At 43.4% G+C, this 21206-nt stretch overlaps 1 protein-coding gene across 1 annotated transcript in view; it reads right to left on the bottom strand.

Annotated features, from left to right (window-relative positions):
* Positions 1–14372, bottom strand: part of HABP4 (hyaluronan binding protein 4) — a 40259-nt gene extending 25887 nt beyond the window's left edge. Inside the window, exon 1 of the mRNA XM_064140417.1 lies at positions 13822–14372. Coding sequence (XP_063996487.1) covers positions 13822–14149 — 328 coding nt within the window. The 5' untranslated portion in view covers positions 14150–14372. The remainder of the gene's footprint in view (positions 1–13821) is intronic.
* Between the last annotated feature and the right edge of the window lie 6834 nt (positions 14373–21206).

Raw genomic sequence — 21206 nt, 5'->3', positions numbered from 1 at the left:
TGCACATGCTGTTGGTAAACATGTCTGCTTTACATGCATCTCAACTACACAAGTGTGAATTCAAAATTGGAAATGCTAGGGAAAAAGACTACTCATTTCTGAATTAATTTTTACTTCTTTTGATCCAAACATACTACTGAAATACAAGTTTCCATTTATATTTATTTAAGGCTCTCAATGGCTGTAAGAAACATTACAATGACTGGGGGCCATCTTGGGTACAGTGATCACAGACTGGCAGAGTTCTCAGTTGTGATGGTTTGGGTGTTACAGATATTTACAATAAATACAGCTATACACAGAAATATACAAGTTAAAGTAATACAGAAACACAATACCCCTGCCAGAAACCAGAGTCCCCAGAAGGAGCTCCCAACCACCTTTCCATCTCCTTTCCCTCTCTCTACCTTATCCCAGACTTTACCTTATGTTCAAGGTTAGTTTGGAGAATTGGCCAAGAGGGTTAGGCAGCAAAGAAATTTTACACAGACAGCAGGTTAGGGAGGGAAGTGCAGGCTGCCAGAGCCAGAGAGCAACTGTGTTATCTCTACTTGTGTTCTTCATTTTATACATTACAGGAAGCTTATGAGTGAAGTAGCCATCACCATTGTTTCCTTTTCATGGCCTATAATCTGATTTTTCTCACCGAAATATTCCAGCTAGCTTCAAACTAGCACATCAGTTATTGAAGGTTAGCGGAACTGCTACTCTGGTTGTCAACTGGACAGACTGTGGCCTGTTTGGGAGACTGGTTGACAGAGTCCATCGGGAGGCAGTCCTGAAAGGCCATGAAGGTAGAACACAGCTCAAGAGGGAAGTCTTAAAGACAAAGAAACAGGTGTCACGGCCTGGTTATCCTGTACCAATGCTGGTTGGCAAGGGAGGCCACACTAGGATTCAAACAAAGCCCTTGGAGTAAATAAATGTAAACTGATGCCAAACAGTCAATGAACGTATTTTACTAAATTGGGCCAGAGCAGAGAGAAAATGGTAAGGAAAAGAAGGGGAAGGAACAAGGGAAGAGATATCACCATTCCCTGGATCCAGCTCATACAATTATCACTGGAACAGTATGAAGTTCTCAGCAGCAGGCGCACACTTTGACAAAGAGGGCTCACTGCAGCAGCACCAGCTGAGCAGTGTTATGAATGGACTAGCGAGGGTTGTGTGGTGCTGGTGGAGCAGTGTGGACAGAGGTAGTTGCCCAGGCCATGCAGAGCAAGCAATGCAGTGGGAGTCACTGACGCAGAGCCACTGAGCTCCCTGCAAACACGAGGACCTTTGGAAGATGCTGTTCCCCCATCACCCTCCATGAAGGAGATGCACTGCCTCCAGCTGCGCAGAGCACAGTGTGCACATCGGCCTTTCAGTGTAACTGTTGCCGTGATTTCCAAATTAGGAAAGGGAGTTCTCACCTCCCCAGAAATCACCTTTTAAGCCACACTGCCGGGTCAGGCCATGTCACACCCTGTTTGATACATCCTACAGCAGGCCATTCTCGTGTGTTGAAAGAGGAGTTGGCAGCGAAGATCAGCCTGCGGGTACAGAAAGATTTGGTTCTAGCTTAGCGAGATTCTAAAGAGAGTTTATGGCCATTGAAAGAAGGGGGTGAGCAACTTGGGAGAACTACACGGTTATCATGAAGCTATGGAGGGAGAAAATTAGAGAGACCAAACCCCAACTGGAAATTAAGCTGGCTTCATCTGTTAGAGAAAATGAAACACTTCTACAAATACGTTAGCCACAAGAGGAAGACTTAAGGCAAATCTTGATCCCTTACAGGATGCAGTGAAGGGAAACAATGGTTAAGGATGAGCAAACAGCTGAGGAACTTAGTACCTTCTTTACTTCAGACTTCAGTACAAGATCAGTTGCTGAAGGAATATCCAGAACCCTGAGCTGCAACACAGGGAAGGGAGCAGAATGAAACCACCATAATACTAGAGATGGTTAGTGACCTGCTGCACCACTCAGTTGTACACAAGTTTATGGAGCTAGACAGCATACATCCATACACAGAGGGTGCTGCTAGAAACACCAAGCCACTTCGCATCATCATCATTTCCACTGGGTCCTGGATGAGTGAGGAGGTCCCAGCTAACTGGAGATTGGAAAATACGACAACTATCTAAAATAAATACCAGGATAAGGACTCCGGGACCTAATGAGCCATCAGTGTGACCTCAGTGCCACCAAACATTGTGGAGCAGATCATCTTGAGTGCCTTTATGCATCATGCACAGGGCAATCAGGTGATCAGGCCCAGTCAGCCAGCACAGGTTCATAAAAGTCAGGTCTTGTTTGACAAACCCCATCTCCTTCCATGACATGACCTGCTTACAGAATGAGGGAAAAGGTGTGGATGCCATTTACCTAGACTTTAGTAAAGCCTTTGACACTGTCTCCCAAAGCATTCTCTTTGAGAAACACACATAGCATGTGGCTTAGATAGCTTCAGCCAAAGAGCAGTCAGTGGTAAACGAGAGTTAAATCCAGTTGGTGGCCAGTCACAAATTGTGTTTCCCAAGGCTTGGTTTTGGGCTAGTTCTCTTTAATACCTTTAGTGATACCCATGACAGGAAGGATTGAGTACACTCTTATTAAGCTTGCAGATGACAACAAACTGAGCAGGAGTGTTGTTCTGCTTGAGGGTAAGAGAACTCTACAGAGGGATCTGGACAGGTTTGATCAGTGGCTCAATACCAACTGTACGAGGTTTAACAAGGTTAAATACCAGGTCTTGCACTCGGGTCACAAACTCCGCAATGCTACAGGCTTGGGGAAGAGTAGCTGGAAAGGCAGCAGAAAAGAACACAGAGGCATCAGATGACAGCCAGCTGAACATGAGCCAGCAACGTGCTCAGATGGTCAAGAGGACCATCAGCATTCTGGCCTATACCAGGAATAGTGTGACCAGAAGAGATTGTGCCCTGTACTCAGCACTGGTGAGGCCACATCATAAAATACTCTGTTCAGTTTCGGATCCCTCACTACAAGAAGGACATTTAAGTTGCCAAAGTGTATCAAAGGACAAATCTGGTGAAGGGTCTGGAGAACAGGTCTTATAATGAGCAACTGAAGGAACTGGAATTGTTTAGTCTGGAGATGAGGAGGCTGAGGGGAGGCCTCACTGCTTTCTACAACTACCTGAAGAGAGGCTGTAGTGAAGTGGAGTCAGTGTCCTCTCCCTAGTAGTGCTAGGCTAAGAGAAAATGGCCTCAAACTGTACCACAGAAGGTTTAGAAGGATATTAGTAAACATTTAGTTACTGCTAGAGTGCTCAGGCATTGGAACAGGTTGCCCACAGAGGTGGTAGAGTCACCATCTCTGTGTGTGTTAAAAAAGGTGCAGATATGGCACCTTTGGATTTGTGTTAATGGCCATAACGGTCTTGACAACTGTACTACCTTAAGATGTCTTTTCCAACCAGAACAATTCTATGATTCTATCATTCTACATCAGTCTAAACAGCATAACTTGGAATGACTACAGCAGCCAGAGACCACCTCTCCAACATACTTAGTAATAACTTTAATTTCATCTTGAGTCAAAGAGCTTTTAAAGCTAGTAAAACATTGCCAAAAAAAAAAAAAAGGAAGATGTAGAAGTAATTTTAAAAATAGTATCTCATTCTGTTACTCAGTACCTCTTAAAAGTACTTCAAAACAAGTCTTATTGACAGATATAGAATCATAGAATGTCAGGGGCTGGAAGGGACCTTGAACGATCTGGTCCAGCCCCCTTGCCAGAGCTGGATCACGAGAGCAGATCACACTGGAACACATCCAGATGGTTCTTGAGTGCCTTCAGAGAGGGAGACTCCACAATCTCCCTGGGCAGCTGGTTTCAGTGCTCTTCCTCAGGTTCACATGGAACCTGCAATGCCTCAACTTCTACCCATTGCCCCTTGTCCTGTCACCAGGCATCACTGATAACAGCCTGGTTCCATCCTCCTGACTCTCACCCCTCACGTACTTACAAAAATTAATGAGATCACCCCTTAGTCTCCTCCTCTCCAAGCTAAAGAGCCCCAGCTCCCTCAGTGTTTTCTCATAAGGAAGATGTTCAACTTCCTTAATCATTTTTGTGGCTCTGCAGCACTCTCTCAAGCAGCTCCCTGTCCTCCTTGAGCTGGGGGCCTGGAACTGGACACAATATTCAGATGAGGCCTCACTAGGGCAGAGGGGAAGGAGAACCTCCCTCGACCTACTAACCACACCCCTTCTAATACACCCCAGAATGGCACTGGCCTTTCTTGCCACAAGAGCACACAGCTGGCTCATGGCCATCCTTCTATCCACCAGGACTCCTAAGCCCTTCTTCCCTTTATTGCTCTTCAGCAGGTCTGTTCCCAACCTACACTGATCATTGGACTGTTCTTCCCCATGTGCACATCAGTGTATTACATGTCACTAGCACTGACCGACTATGCTAGAGAAAGCAGTCAGCTCTATGTTTTCAGTGCAAAGAACTACAAGCTGCAAACATGTTTATCAAAACAAAACATTGTGAGAGTGCCATTAGAAAACATCCCTCAGAAGCTGCACCTTCAGAGACATGGGACATGTTTCTTTATAGGGAGCTATTTGTGGTGGTTTGGCCCTGGCTGGAGGCCAAATGCCCACCAAAGCCACTCTATCACTCCCCTTCTTAAATGGACAGTGAAGAAGGGAAAATACAAAAGTCAGTTTTAAGATAGGAGAAATTTAATAACAACAAGAAGCAAAGCAATAGACTGAATGGAAAGCAGAGCAGAGAGAGATGTAGGCCTCTACTTCCCATCAGCAGATGATGTTCGGTCTCAGAGAAACAGGGCTCTCTATGCTTGGTAGTTCCTCTGGAGGACAGATGCCATGGATGAATCTCCCCAGACTTCCTTCTTTCACTTTGTTCTTACATCTGAGCTGACATCATATGGCATGGGATATCCCTTTGGCCAGTCTGGGTCAGCTGGCTTGGCTGTGTCCTCTCAGCGTACTCTTGCAGTGGAGAGATGTTGGAAAAAAACCACCCTGGGTGCTCAGCTCAGCAGCAGCCAAAACACTGATGTGTTATCAACACTCAGCTACAGCACACAAAGTACAGCACTAGAAAGATGCTTTGAGGGGAATTAACCCCAGCTCAGCCCAAACCCACTACAGTACTTTTACCACCTTTACAGGGTCATAATTTAGCTTGTATATAGGCTGAATTCTATTATCTTTCACAATGACCCACTTAACCAAAACCATATAAAAATCAGCAACTTCAGAGAGTGGGGGCATTCAGCTAGGGATTCTGTTAGCTACTTCTATTACAGATGCTCTGAGGTTCTGTTACAGACACTGTGATGCTGGGGATTCTGCAATGCTACAGAGGACTTCTAAGGTGCTCTTACGCTCTGCACTTCTGGAATTCATGCATACATGCATCAAATGGAACCCTGGACTGGGGATGGGGCAACAGGAAATGCATCTTACAACACTCTGTTTCTAACAGGTGGCTGCAATTACTGCAGAGGGGTTTTAAATCCTAGAACAATGTAAGTGATAGAACCTGTGGCACTTACTACCTGTACAAAAACATTGACTGGTTTGACAGACATGCAGCAGTAGATTAAAACAGCATGCATAAACTACACCTCTATAAGCCAAGTCATCCTCGAGGCATAAGCTTGTGACTTGCTCATGAGTCAGTCCAAACACCAGCAACTTTCAACTTTGCATATAAGGGTAAATTAAGATGGAGCTTGACATTAATGATAGCATAAGCAATCTGATTTTAATCTTCTAATATACGCCTATTCCAACACAGACATTCTTAGGGAGCTGAACTGCCACCTACGCTTTGAGAAAAACAACAAACACCCAACAACAAAACAAATCAAAACGCAGAAAAAATCCACAAAAACAAGCCATGAGCAATCTTGTGCAGCGCTGCCGTTAGAGCTTTCACTCGAATATTTGGGGTATGCTCTGAATGCTTATTAGCCACCTTCCCAAGTACATCCCATTTTGTCTGTGCCGCGGGGTGCTCCAAAGTCGCTTCCCCCTACTCTGTCAGCAGAGGTCTGAATGGTGGAAGGCAAGGTGCAAAACGGCTTTCCCCTCCTCCTGCAGGTTTGAACAGGAAAAGACAAAAGACGCCCTTTTCCTGCCGCTCGCACACATGTGGTCACTCAAGGGAAAGCCCGCACAGCAATCTGGGACTGTCACTGGCTGGATTCTTCATGCCTAGTATACATCGGCACTGGACACATTGTCTAGGAAAGACTTCAAGTGACCAGAAAGCGCATGCAGGTCCATTTGATCCATTTGGTCCATGCAGTTCTATTTGGAGAGATTTTTCTGCAGCACTCGGGACACAGCTTGTCCTTGGACCTGTGTATCCTGGCTTCCTGCTCCCTACTCCTGAGCTGGAACAACACTGTTTCTGCTGTAAACTGTCACTGTCAGCAGGAACACGCCAGCAGTGCAGCTTTCCCTTCACTGCTAAGGCAGTGCTGCTCCATGAAATCTGCCTCGTGGAAGACAGACTTTAGCAGGTTCCATTTGCATTGAATTTATACTGCACGGTTCCCCAGTTGGATTATAACTTGCAGTTTCCAGACGCGGCCGCAAAGGAGATCCAGGGACTGCCTGCAAATTCTTACTCTGCTCTTGTGAGTAAAGCCGGTGCTCTCTGCTTTTTCCTAGGGCTCTGCTCTGCCTCTGATTTCTATGCGAGGTAAAGCTATCTTGAGGCTTAGCCCTTTCCATTTTCTGACTCTCCTAAATGACTAAAACTGCCCATAAGCACCCTCACAAAAATTCCCAACCAAATCAGAACCTGGAAATAAAATTTAACTAGTATTAGATATAGTTTTGAGGCGGGGCTTTTCAGGAAAATATTTTTGTAATTCCTGCCTTGTCAAATTATTCCAAATCAAGTCAGTCTGTTTGACTATTCAGACTAGTATGCAGGTTAACTTCAAAATTACAAACAAATTCTGGAGTTTTGCGCATCATCTACATACAGTCTTACAAACATCATGTTGAAAACACAACATTTCTCTTTCCTAGTTGCCAAGCCAAATCCCTCTCTAAGGTGGTTTTCCCGAGTCTACAGTTACAGCTGTAAACTGTATACAACTGAATACAGGCACCAATACAAAATAGGTGGCTTCCTACTGGAAAGTAGCCTCATGGGGAAAGACCTTGGAGTTCTAGTAGACAGCAAGTTATCCATGGGAGAGCAATGTGTTCTTGTGGCCAAGAGGGCAATGGTATCCTGGGGTGCATCAAGAAACCAGTGTCCAGCAGGTCTAACAAGGTTCTCCTCCCCCTTTATGTCACCTATGAGTGAGATCACACCTGGAATGCTGTGTCAAGTTTTGGGCTCCTGTGAAGGTTTGAGGCTAATTTTTACTGAGAGAAATTACAACCTGAGCTGTGAAAAGAAAGAAAAAAAACAACAGTAACCTTTAGCACCATTCTTCTGCTGAGAAATGCAACTAGTCAAAATATAGATAAGATGGGGACTTCACACACACAGAGAACTCAACCTTCTCTTCAGGCTGTGCCTTCTTTCTGGCAGCCTGGTCTCTGGCTGACTGTCTTTAACTCTAACTCGCCTAATCCCTTTTTCCTCTAACTTCCTTGTCATTTTTTTGTTTGTTTTTGGTTTTGACATCTCACCTCAGATCTCCAGATTTATCACAGGAGATATACATGGGTTGATCTGGTTATTTCTGAAGGGAGAGGGAAGGAGGTTTGGGTTGGGAGCCCTCTTGGGCACTCTTTCTAGGAGGGGTATTGTGTTTGTGTTACTTTTAATTTGTATAACTTTATATATGCTTGTACATTGTGCTAAGCTGTAAATACAGCTTCATTCCTTAATTTCCATCTGTCTGAGTCTAGTCTGGGTGATTTTCTTAATGGGGGGTGGAGGGGGGAAGGGGGGAGTGGTTAACATCCAAACCATCACAGCTCCTCAGTTCAAGAGATAGGAATCTACTGGAGAGAATTCACTGTAGAGGTACAAAGATAATACGGGGACTTGAACATCTCTCTTGTGAAGAAAGACTGTAAGAGATGGGGCTGTTTAGTCTTGAAAAGAAGGCCGAGAAGGAATCTTATGTCTATAAATACCTGAGGGGTGGGTATCAGGATGAAGGTGATGAGTATCTTGGCAGTGGTGCCCAATGACAGAACAAGGAACAACGGGTACAAGCTGGAACACCTGAGATTCCACCTCAATATGAGAAGTTTCCTTACAAAAAGCATAACAGAGCACTGGAACAGGCTGCCTGAGGCTGCGTAGTCTCCTTGTCTGGAGACTTTCAAAACCCACCTGAATGTGTTCCTGTGTGGCCTGCCCTAGGTAATCCTACTTTGGCAGAGGCATTGGTCTCTATCTAGAGATCCCTTCCAACCTCTAACATTCTGTGAAAACACTGCCCACTATTTCCCACGTCATACCTGCTTCTCTAGGAAGTTACTGGAACAGCCTAGTCTGTCGGCTGAGTTGCCTGTCACTTTACTTTTTAAACAGAGGAATCCGAAAAGAACTCTTGATGTTTAAACTGCTTCAAAGACAGCTTTTTAATTTTTTTTCCTCTCCACTCAGAAGCAGAGCTATTATTAGAAAGACATAAACACAAAAGTTACAAAGTACTAGATGCACTAAAGAAGAAAAGGCCAGTTCTATAAGCTGTTAAAACTCAAAATCATACAGATGTAGTCAGGTAGTTTTTATTTTCCTCATAATAATACTTTATTATCAGTACTTGTTTTGCTTACACTGCAGCATTTAGATAGAAAGAGCTTTAAAAAATGTTTAATAAGCTTCTATCACAGAACTCACAATTGAAAATGCAGAAAATTCATTTTTAAGACCTGCACTGTCCAGTTTCCCAAATGCTGAATACCTGTTTTAATAGATGTATTTCAAACAACACAACAAAATCTATCTGCCTTTGAAATACTCTCATCTAGCTCCAAGCAAGTTTCTCCATCCCTATCTGTACTCAAACATCTGGTAGTTTCCTAGGTTTTGTGGGCTCTTTACTGGCCCTAAGACATGTTCCAACCTTCTAAAGATTTTAGTTTTCAGGAAAACACAGGTTTTACAGGCAGCAGATAAACACCACAAGCAGCCCAACCTGCAACTGCTATCAGAGACTACAAGCTAAACCAGCAATCTTCCTGTTTCTCCCATTCCCTTATGTAAGGGGCACAGCAAGTGAGGGTGGCAGCTGACATTTAGTTCACAGGCTGAGGGAGGCTACTGCTTCAAAGAGCACTGAAGCCTTTTGTTTTGACCTAAAAATCCATCTGACAACACCAGTGTTTCAAGTTCTCACAAGGTGAAAGCAAGTCATACCACTAAAATAGGCAATATTCCAACCCAATGAGACAATTCCATTAATAGTTCATTTCTGCAAATGTAGCCTGTGATGAAGACGTTTTGCCATACTAGCACACACAAGACAAGGGCAAACTGAATGCAGTTTTCATTAAGTTAGGATGCAGCAACCATAGCAGCCAAATGAAAGACATGTACATCTTACAGTATATATGTAAAGAAATAAAAAGGCAAGGAAAAAATACTTTCCACTTGGAAACCCATCTTTAACACTTTTCTGAATCAAAGACTCTAAGGACTGATCTACACAGTATGGATCCATAGATGGGCTACTGTGTCCTTACCCAGGCTGTTGTCTGAATAGATACATGCTTTGATATATCAAGTTCACCCTACACTAAGAGACACAGATCAAGTGGTCTCTGTAGAAAAATCATTCTCTCCTTATCCCACAAAAATCTACCCAAAGTGCCTTTTAGTGTGTTTTTCCAGTTTTAATGTCTTTGAGGTGACCAAAAGAGTAGACACTTCAAGACATGGGAAGGTGTGATACTTTGAAAAGCATAAAAATTCTCTATTTTCATTGCTACTGCTACCTCAGTAATTACCAATACTGCTTTTCTCTTAGATGGCAATTGGAAATGGAGTCATTTGGACTGTTAAGAGTACAGCAGCAGCTCTAAGTTCTTCTGTCATTTTTAGCTCATTTACAACATAATTTGTGTCACTCCTCTACACCTCTTCTTCTGTTGAGCTAAATAAACCTTTGTACCAGCAAATTTCAGTTACTTATCCCTCTCATGGATCTTTCAGCATAGACTTCCGATGCACCTACATACACACAAAAATCAAGAATTTAAGCTGTGCTTAACATTTCTCATTTCAGACAAGTTTCAGCTGCCTTATAGATGTTAAAACAAAGCTAACAGCAGCACAATCACTGCTCCTAAACTCAAATCTATTTCCACTTATTCCAAGAGTCCCTTCTTCCTCTGCTTTCAACAGATCATTTTTGAATGAAGACATCTGAGTCTCAGGAAACAATTTAATGAGACGTTAAGTAAGTACAAAACTAACAGAAATACTACTCTGGTTGGTCTGGAGTGAGAAAAAGTAGAAGTGAAGAAACAGTTGCATGCAAAGACACTGCTTCATTACCATCTCAGTAACACATTAACACCTATACATGGACAAATGGATCTTTTACTATAAAGCTGCTCAACTGAAAACAGTACAGTATTTCAAAGTACAGCTGATTTAAGACTGAACAACCTTACTTCCACCCCTTTGCATATGTTTGTCCATGTGATTTTAATTTAAAACAAATAGTTTTGTGAACTACAGCATGCCTAATTACACAATCTGCAAAATTATACCACAGTATTCCAAAACAGAGAACAAAACACTAACCAAGCAAACAAAAAGCTTCAGCTACTGCATTGCAGTCCACAAAAGAAAGGCACATGGAGATAGACTGGTATTTAATTTTCACTTGTGCCAGTACTCAATTATAGAACAGCCTGGTGCAGCTTTTTCTCTGGACAGTCCTGATGACTGTGTAGCTGAAAGAATGACACTGGAAGAAATTATTAAAAAATAACATGACAGTCAGTACAAAATTCCCCAGAAACACTCTCTGCCATATTAAGCTAAAAAAACTAAACGTCATACTCAGGAATTGCATCTAAATGTTACATGAGCCATCAAATGTACATGAAAGAAGAAAACCTTTTAGAAGTATTAGCAACAAAGGTTTAGAGATCTCAACAGAACAGAGGTTATTACTGCATGCTCAACAAATCTAATTTGCCTGGACCAGCAAAGAATGCAAGCTCTGCAACTGGGTCTTTTGAATAAAGAGCTGGCATATGTAGTTTCGCCACTGTGCTAAGAGTGAACTGAGCTAACATTAAGTGGTGCAATTACAAGAGCTCTAATACATACAAATAACCTCACACAAATCCTCAGCATACACTCTAAAAATCATAACAGTATCAGTAAAACAGAAAAATTACATCATTGAAGTCAGGAGTGCAGGATTTGGTAGGCTATGAGATAGGAGACCATCTTCTTAAAAATTAAAATAGTCTCCTTACAGATGTATCAGTTCATAATAAATAGCTTGGTTTCTAAAGGTCAAAGCACTGAATTATCTGTCAAAGTGCACTCAGAAGGTTTGTTTCAAATTAAACTTTTACAGAACTTAAGTAAAAACTCCTCTGGAGAAGGCAGTGAAGAAAAAAAATGTGGACTTACAGAACTTTGTGAGTAAACCTTCCACTCTAACATCAAAACATAACACCAAAAAAGTCTCTCAGACTATGGTAAAACTGTATTGCAGGATCAGTGGGGGCAACATCACAGCATTCTAAAACTTGAAAGGCAGATGAAAGGGGACAGAAGCTCTCTTCACAAACGAGCTGCATGCAGAAGACAGAAGACAAGTACAAGCTGAGCAAAGAGAGGTTTCAACATCAGTATCAGAAAAAAAACTGACAATAATCACTCACTGGCGTAACTTCCTTAGGTGGAGTTCTCCCTCAGTGAAGGTTTCAAGATGAAAATGGATAGAGTGCTTGACAGTATCTTCTATGCTACCTTTTCCAGGAAAGGCTGAAACGGACAATCCTCCCAGGTCCCTTCCAACCTGGGCTGATCCAGGATGATTCTGTGAACACTAGTACAGCACAGACTGAATTTTGTCATTTCACCTGTAACACCAGGATCTGATTTAGCTGGGTTGGTTGCTTATGGTGTCTAAGGCCTGTTCAGTAAGATAAAATTAGATTTCAAGCTTAACTCCCTCTAAAAAAGACCCAAACCATATCAACACTGAAAACAACAATCCTTTTTAGGTTGGCATGTAGGTTTTGCTGGATTTTTTTTTGTTTGTTTGGTGGTGGGATTTGGGTAGTTTGTCGCTGGGGGCAATATGTCCATCATGAGAAGTTTTATGCTTAATTCAGCTGAGAAGAGGACCTCTTCCTGAGGGCTTGCTTATTCTAAACCATTAAACTCATAGTTCTCTTAATCTTCTATTCTGAAAGCTTGCTGGTTCAATCTTGTATAACAAATCAAAATTGTATGGACTAAATAACAAGCTGCCCCTGCTCTTCCAAAAAAAACTAGTTTTTCCCCAAGCTGCCACTTGCTCTGTCAGCTTACACCATCCCTGCATTCGTCCTAAGTTAGAGGGTGATCCCTGTACTTCAGAACAGGCTTGCCAGAACACATCCGAAGGAGGAACATGCAGACAAGACTATCAACTCTGTGCCTTGGTTTAGCACACTGAGCACTCATAATCCCTCACGGACAAGCCAAAGACAAACAATGCACACAATTCAGCCACTTTCTTTAAAGCATGAAGGGTGACATTTTTCAGAGTAGATAACCCAAGACAGATATTAATTCACTTTCACAAAGGGAACAGAAAATGGAGAAAAGACTACTGGCTTAAGTTAGCAGGAAACTAAAACAAGACTTACATGCCTGATGAGGAAACTGGGTTTCTTAGTATCAAGGTATCTGAAAATTGCCAAAGACACTCCACAGGGTCACTGTGTGTTACCACAAAATTACACTCAGAACCTGTATATTTAAGATACATACAGACAACTAGGAGCAGCAACCTGAAGCTCATTATCAGCTCTGGAAAAACATCGCATTCAGAATAACACATCTGAATTCAAGAAGCTACAGCCCAGCAAAGTCTCAGGCTGCAAAGAGAAGTCATACGACACAAAAGCCAACCGAGTCTCTATTCTCCCAAACACTTACCAAAATCTAGCAGCTGACAAACAACTAGACCATTCTTGAACACTACGGAGCTCACCCAAAGACCATGTTTTAATACAAAGATGTTGGCATCAAATAATTACATAAATTATGGCAAAGTAAGCACAGATCCCTGGACACGGTACAAAACCTGAAGAAGCTTAAGTGCTATAAAACAAGTGCTGAAGCAGCAAACATCAAACAACCAAGACGACAAGCAGTGAAATGCAACAACAGAGATACTAAAACCAGCCCTAAAACTAGAGATGCTACGGCAGAAACATTAAGGCTTTCTTATTATCTTCTTAGGACTATTTCCAAAGTTTTCATTTACAATTCCAAAGGCCTGGTTCCTTTCTGAACACTCCTGCGTAGGCTGGGAGAGCTCTGTAACACCGCGTATGAAGTGTGCCCAAATACGGCCACCCAGAATAATGCTTCAACTGCCGCTTGTTTTTCCAAGGGATTCTCAGGCACACATTCACAAAGACAAACTCACACTAAACTGGGATTTCTCAGGCCTGCTTTGATTGCTACTAACAAGCGAGCTCACGGCAACACCACGGCTGCCAAGAGGTCAGGCAATCGCGGAGCCACGCAGAGTTGCAGAGACCACGCTGTCTGCACCAGAACCACGCCACTGAGGCCTTCTCCCCTCTTCAGGAACACCACCAGCTCGCCCAACAGGCCCGCCAACTCGACCCGCGCCGCCCCCGGTCTCACCTCGCTGAGGAAGCGCTGCCAGCGTACCGGTCTGCGACGGAGTAGCAGGCGCGGCGGAACTCCCAGGCTGCTTACGCTCCTTCTGGGGCTCTCTCTTGCCGCTGCTTGCCCTGCCACTGGGACCGGCTCTCCCGGCGGCAGCAGCAGCAGTCGCAGCTGCCTCGTTGCGTTTCTTGCGTTGCTGCTGCTGCTGCCGTTCAGCCTCGCGAAGGACGTCGAAGGGGTCCGATTCGTCGTCCAGGAGATGACAGAAGCGGTTGGCAACGGAGCATCCGAAGTTCTCCTGCATGACGGCAGCCACTGAGCTGCCCACCCTCCCCTTCATCATTCCCGCGAACGGCTGCCTCGCGCCCGCGGAGCTGCGCTGTGGTGCCGGCTCCCGGAGCTGCTGCTGCTGCGCAGGGCTGGAACAAAGCGCACAACTCAGAAGCACCACGACAGAAAACGCACCACAACAGCCTGAGCCCCAACTCCGCACTAGCCAGAGCACTGCACCTTTGTTGTCGCCCCACCCCTCGCCGAGTCACGGCAGCCAATCAAGCTTCGGAGCCTCAAGCGGCCCCGCAGCCACCACCTATAAACGCCGCCAAGCCCACCCCACCAATACGTGCGACCAATGCTAAAGAACGGCGAGAGTGAGCAACCAATCATGCTTTTAGCCTCTGCCCAGCCCCTGTTGTGGGGCTACGGCCAATTAATGCACAGCGCCGGCACGGCCAGTGCCAGCTCGCTGACCAATGCGGTGTGCGGCTCGGGACGCGGAGCTGAGATTAGTCGCCACTCGCCCACACCTGCCGTTCCATCACCGCGGCCGCCAGCGGGTGGCGGCCCTGAGGCAGGGCCGGCGCCGCTACTGCGGCCGCAGCGGCACGAGCGTGTGCATGTTCGTGTGCGTGGCCGGGCAGGCTAGCTAGTCAGATCTTCTCATCTGATGACATCACGTAACTGTGTCCTCACGGGTGTTTTCACATAATCTACGTCCACTAACCAGTGATTTTAGCAAAAGATGGAGCACGCTGGACTGTGACCGCCAAAGGCCTCCGCTGTAGGTGGCCAGCATACTTCGATAAACTAGCTTGGTGTTGCCCATGTTTCTGAATTTGCCCCTGTTGCTTGACACTGCTGTGATATTTGTTTACATCAGGGGACCTCCACAAGCACATACGGTAACGCTTTCAACAGCTTACAAATGCAGCACTACAGTGGACATGACAGGTTTCACAGTTCATCTTAGAGAGCTGTTATGTTCAGCAAAACCAATAAATGGAGCTCACCAGACATCACTAAGCATCCGCAACTTGAGACTGTCCATGCAGGCACCCTTGTGACCGTAGGAGCCACGTCAGTCATAGCCAGCAAAGGCAGCAACGAGGAGAGCAAGTTTCTTAAATCCCTTTACTATTGATGTTGGAAGAAAAGAGTTAAAAACTTTCAGGGTGAATAAGCTTATCATGAACTAGTCTGAAGCTAGGATAACAGGAATGACAGGCCTTAAAGACTAAAAGACAGGATGGCCTCAAAGGTTAAAATAACCAGAAACAAGGAGCAGTAATTAGCAGCAGTACATAAAGACAGTAAGAGCCTGACAAGTTTTGTGGATAATGCCACATTACAGCCTCTGGACATAAATCAAAGAGCTATGGACAGAGATCAAACCATTTAGTTGTCCCATGCATAATAATAAAATGACACATCTTTAGGATGAGAATTTATATGTAAATGCAGGACCACCTTAGTATAATGAATTAAGTAATTGTTGAAGCATTTGTGTGAAGATTTATGTCATATAAAATCATATAACCAATCATCTATATAATTTGTTATTGGTACTGCAGATAATTACTGTTGTTTGAGCTAATAGGGGGCCTAGATTTGTGGAATTACCACTTAGCATGCTTTTCTGCACACAGAGTGCATTGACTTTTCCATACTGGGTAAACAACCTTGGTTTTGGGATAACACTGTCTCTGAGGTTCATGAATACCACCAACAGTACAATCACTCCTGGAGACTCATCAAGGGTAATTTACAGTGAGCAGCCACTGTGCAGACAAAACAACCTTGCCCACTCTATCAGCTACCATAACCGGGCAAACACATGCTGGAAAAATCTCAGCCTTTCAGACACAATCCCCCACCAAAAAAAAAAACACAACTGCAGTTATGGATTCTTTAATAAGGCTTTGTTTTTCTCATGATCATTTATGGAAAACTGACACTTCTTCTTCTACAATAACTTCACCATACAACCCATCTTGTTTTTTTATTAATCTTCTCCTTAGTGCAGGACCTTGAAACTAAATCAGACTCTCTTTGATGCTTTAAAACACACTGGCAGGATGACAACTACCTCCTCCCACTGTCTCAGAGTGCAGATAGGTCTGAGCACACTATTGTAAAATAAAATGTGGTGCATCACATTGATCCAAGCCTTGAACATAATCACTGCATTTTTTCTGTCTTTCACATAAACACACACAGAGTATGCTTTACTACAGAACAGAACTAATTTCATTAGACCATGCTCTTTCTAACTTCATTCTCGTTCAAGACATCACAGCTTTGCATAAATGGAAATAATGATGGCAGCTTAGTTAGGACTATAGCTGCTCACAGACAGCTTTACAAAGCCTGGACAAGCAAATCAGATCTCCTAGGATTTGATGTGCCTCAAATTGAAGCAGGGAATTCTAACTCTGCAAAGATAATATATTATCATTATTTCCGTGCAGTACACAAATTGTAAAAAGTAGCTACCCATAATTAAAAACAAACCAAGAATTTCTGAAGATGTTTCCATGAGGATGATAGGGTAACAAAATACTACACAAGAAATGCTTAATTAGGTCAACTGTGCTTGCCTCTGAATAGTTGCTTTGTTTTGTAGAAAGATTAAAATCTATGAATTTTCAGTGAAAAGAAAAGAAAGAATCGGAAAGCTACTCTGTCCTGTTCTAGTCTGGAGAAACACATTAACACAGAGACATTACCATAGTACATCAACAGGAAAAAAAAAAAAAAAACAACTTAATCTTTTTGCAGGCCTTTATCATAGAATCACAAATTGTTTTGCTTGGAAAGGACCTTTAATATTATCAAGTCTAAACATTGTCTAACAAGTCTGGTGGTAAACTGTGTCACTTAGCACCACATTTATGCATCTTTTAAACACTTTCAGGAACAAGGATTCCAACATGTCTCTGGGAAGCCAGTTTCAATGTTTGATAAACCCTTTCAGTGAAAACATTTATTCTAATGTCCAATTTAAACTTCCTCTTCTACCACTTATTACCAGGGAGAAGAACTGATCCCCCACCTCATTATAACCTCCTTTCAGGTAGTTGCAGAAAGCACACATCTCCCCTTAGCTTCCTTTTCTCCTGACTAAACTGCCACAGTTCCTTTAGCTGCTCTTCAGAACACTTGTTCTCCAGACCCCTCACCAGCTTCATTGACCTTCTGTGCCCCACTCCAGGGCCTCAATGTCCTTTTGTACACAGTACTCAAAGTACTCAAGTGGTCCTTTTGCTATCAAATGCAGGAAAGCTTTTTTTTTTTTTTTTTTTTTAATGATATAATAATTTTTATTTAAAACAATCTGTAAACTTGAATCTAAGTCTCCTGAAGTTATGCTACATAGGAAGAAGAGCCAGCACAGCCGAAGACTGGCCTAGCTAATTAAAAAGCTTTGTGTAGAAGGTCGGAAGAAAAGGAAAGCCAACTGGCTAAGGAAGAAGGGGCAGGCAACTCAGGAAGAGTACAAGGCTCTTGCAAGGATCTACAGGGAGAAAACTAGACAGGCTAAAGTTCAACTAAAACTCAATCTGGCCAATATCATTAAATCTGATGAAAAGAGCTTTTTGAAGTATTTTAACAGTAAAGGAAGAGGTAGGGAGAATCTCTACCTACTACAGAATGTGGGAGGGAACCATGTGACCACAGACAAGGAAAAGGCTGATATGCTGAACGTCTGCTTTGCCTCAGGATTTGTCAGCAGCACCAGTTGCTCCATAATGGTTCAGCATCTGCAACTGGAAGACAGAGACAGTGAGAAGAAAACAGCCCCCACAATCTAGGAACAAGTGGTTGATGACCTATTGTGCCACTTACATGTGCACAAGTCTATGGGGACCAGATAGGATCCACCAAGTGTGCTTAAGGAGATGGCAGTGTGTTCACCAAGGCACTCACCATTATTAGCCAAGAGCCCTGGCTAACCAGGGAGGTCCCAGTTGAATGAAGGCTAGCAAATGTGACACCCATCTACATGATAGGCTGGAAGAATGATCTGGGGAACTACAGGCCTGTTAGTCTGACCTTGGTGCCAGGAAAGGTTATGGAGTAGGTCATCTTGAGTGTCATCACACTTCACATGCAAGACAGCCAGGAGATCAGGGCATGGGTTTATGAAAGGCAGATCCTGTCTGATTAACCTGATCTCCTTCTACAATAAGGTGACCAGCCTAGTGGATGAGGGAAGTGTCATGGACATTGTCTACCTGGACTTTAGTAAAGCCTGTGACACTGTCTCCCACAGCATTCTCCTTCAGAAACTCATGGCACAAGGCCTGGATAAGTGCACTCGGCACTGGATAAAAAGCAGGCTGGATGGCAGGGCCCAAAGAGTGGTGGTGAATGGAGCAAAACCTGGCTGGTGTCCAGCCATTACTTGTGTCCCCAGGGTTCACTACTGAGGCCTGTCCTCTTTAATATCTTTGTCAATAATCTGAATAAGGGGATTGAGTGCATGCTCAGTAAGTTTTCAGATTACACCAAGCTGGGGGGCTGTGTCTGCTGGAGGGTAGGGAAGCATTACAATGGGGTATGGACATAGTAGGCCAATGAGACAAGGCTAATGGTGTGGTGATTAACAAGGCTGAGTGCCAAGTCGTGCACCTGAGTCCTGCACCTGGATCCCAACAACCCCATGGTAAGCTACAGACGTGGGGATGTGTATGGTTGGAAAGCTCTGACACAAGAGAGAAACCTGTGGGTATTGGTTGACAGTCCATGAAATACGAGTCAGCTGTGTGCCCGTGTGGCCAAGAAAGCCAATGGTCTCCTGGCTTGTGTTAGAAACGGTGTGGCCAGCAAGAACAGGGAGGTGCTCATCCCCCTGGACTGAGCACTGGTGAGGCCACACCTTCAGTATTGTGTCCAGTTCTGTGCCACTCACGACAAAAAGGACTGAAGTGCCGGAGTATGTCCAGAAAAGGACAACGAGGCTAGCGAAGGGCCTCATAAGCATATGAGTTGTGAGGAGTGTCTGAGGGAGCTGAGGTTGTTCAGTCTGGAGAAGAGGATGCTGAGGGCAGACCTCATCACTCTGTACAACTATCTGAAGGGAGGTTGGAAGGAGGACAGAGCAGCCTCTTCTTGGTGTCAGTCAACAGGACTAGTGGAAATGGTTTCAAGCTGCACCACAGAGGGTCAGGCTAGGCATTGGGAAATATTTCTTCACGAGAGAGTTATCAAACATTGGAATGTTCTGCCCAGAGAAATGGTGGAGTCACTGTCCCTGGAAGTGTGTAAGCAGTATGTGGACCTGGTGCTTGTGGACATAGTTTAGTGTTGACTCTTCAGTGCTAGGTCAAGGGTTCAGATGGATGATCTTTGAGGTCTCTTCTGACTGGATGTATTCTGTGATTCTGATTCTGTTTAGGTACCAGTGTATTGAGGATAAAGTTTATAAAGGAGATTAAATATTCTTCAACTGTAGCTTGTCCCTTCATGTACATTCATATTTCTTCTTTTATATTTCTAAGATTTGCATGGTATGCTTTCCCATATATGATTTCGAAGGACTTACTCTCTTCTTCATCCTGGGAATTACTGAAATCTGTAAAAAACTAAGGGTAAAGATTTCCTGAAAAAGCTTAGAGATCTGTTTTTTGAGATTCATCCTTTTGACCTTTCCTCTAGACTGAAGCCTCCAGGGGGTGTGCCATTTCCATATGATTTGTAAAACCAAATAAATTCTCTGCACTACTTCTGTTACAAAATGAGCTCCACTGTCAGAAAAAGATACCTCTGGGATACCAAACCTAGGTATTATTTTTTCTTTTAACAAGGCCCTGATTACTTGCTTAGCTTTGTTGATAAGACAAAGGAAAGCCTGTGGCCATCCAGAGAAAGTATCTACTAACACCAATAAGTATTTATATCGGTTACACCTAGGTAATTCTATTTGCTTGTATTCTCCAGGAGTCGTTCCTTGTTTCACAGATCCTCCCATAATATTAATCTTATTTTCTGGTCATTAGCAGAACACATAGTACTTTTCCTAACTTCCACATCTGCTATGCTTTACATTTTAGGTCTAAACTCATATTTCTCTTAGAGATAATAATCTTCTAGGAATCAATAATTGCTTTAGTGATGTTATCCACCAATCTGCATCATTTTTTGGACCAATCTAATTGTTCCACTACCTGGTTTTCCTTTTCAGTGTATTTTGGTGGTAACAGTTGCATCTGAGACCCCAGAATAAAGCCCCTTTTGAAATGCATTCTTACAACTCCTTTTGGTTGAAAGGCTGCTTCTACTCTTTTCTTTTGACTCAGATATGAAGCTTAAAAAGGCTAAAGGTTTGGCCTTTTGAGTCAAACTATTGCTAAGCAGAAAGTTAGGGTATCTGTTGTCCTTGTATATCCAGCTGTCTGTCCTCCTTCTAACACAACTGTCGACAGTGGTGAAGAGTTCCGCTTCCACATCCATCAGGGGTCCATCCTGTAGGCTCGGTTCGCTGGAACAGATCTGTTCAATAGCAGTTAGACAATCATATTGCAATTCACTGTAACTTAGAAACTGGGAACAAGGCAATGGGGTTTGACATGGAAGAATGCCCCACTGGCCTCTTTCAGCTTCCCCATGCTTGTGTTAGCAATTCCACTGCCACTTGTCTCTCATGTCTCAAATTCAGGACTCCTATGGCAGGAGATTCTATTAACTTAATTTCTAAACATTCTTAAGAATCCTTTAGGTTTTTGTTTTTTTTTTTTTTAATAAATAAAAAGGTAATCTATATATTGTAACCATGTCATTGTATTTTACTCATTATATCATTGTTCTAGTTCCTCTGCTAATGCATTCACAAGCAGTGTGTGGCTATTTTTAAATCCATGGGGGAAGAAAAATCCAGCAAAGTTGCATCTTCCATCTGTAATTGGGTTTTCTATTCTAAAGCAAATATGCTCTGGCTTTGTTCATCCACAGGTACACTGAAGGAAGCAACTGTCAAGACCAGTACTGTAAAGTAAGTGTTATTATAGGGAATTGAGGCAAGGAGTGAGTATGAATTCGGAACCACAGGGTATGCATTCACTGTCCTGGCATTCATTTTTTGCAGATCCTGCACCAACCTCTTCTGAAAATTTAGGTTTCTT

Source organism: Pogoniulus pusillus, chromosome Z (assembly GCF_015220805.1).
Source record: "Pogoniulus pusillus isolate bPogPus1 chromosome Z, bPogPus1.pri, whole genome shotgun sequence".
In the NCBI taxonomy this organism is placed as follows: Eukaryota; Metazoa; Chordata; class Aves; order Piciformes; family Lybiidae; genus Pogoniulus; species Pogoniulus pusillus.
The sequence above is the reverse complement of the archived record's forward strand: the minus strand, read 5'-3'. Positions and strand labels throughout refer to the sequence as shown.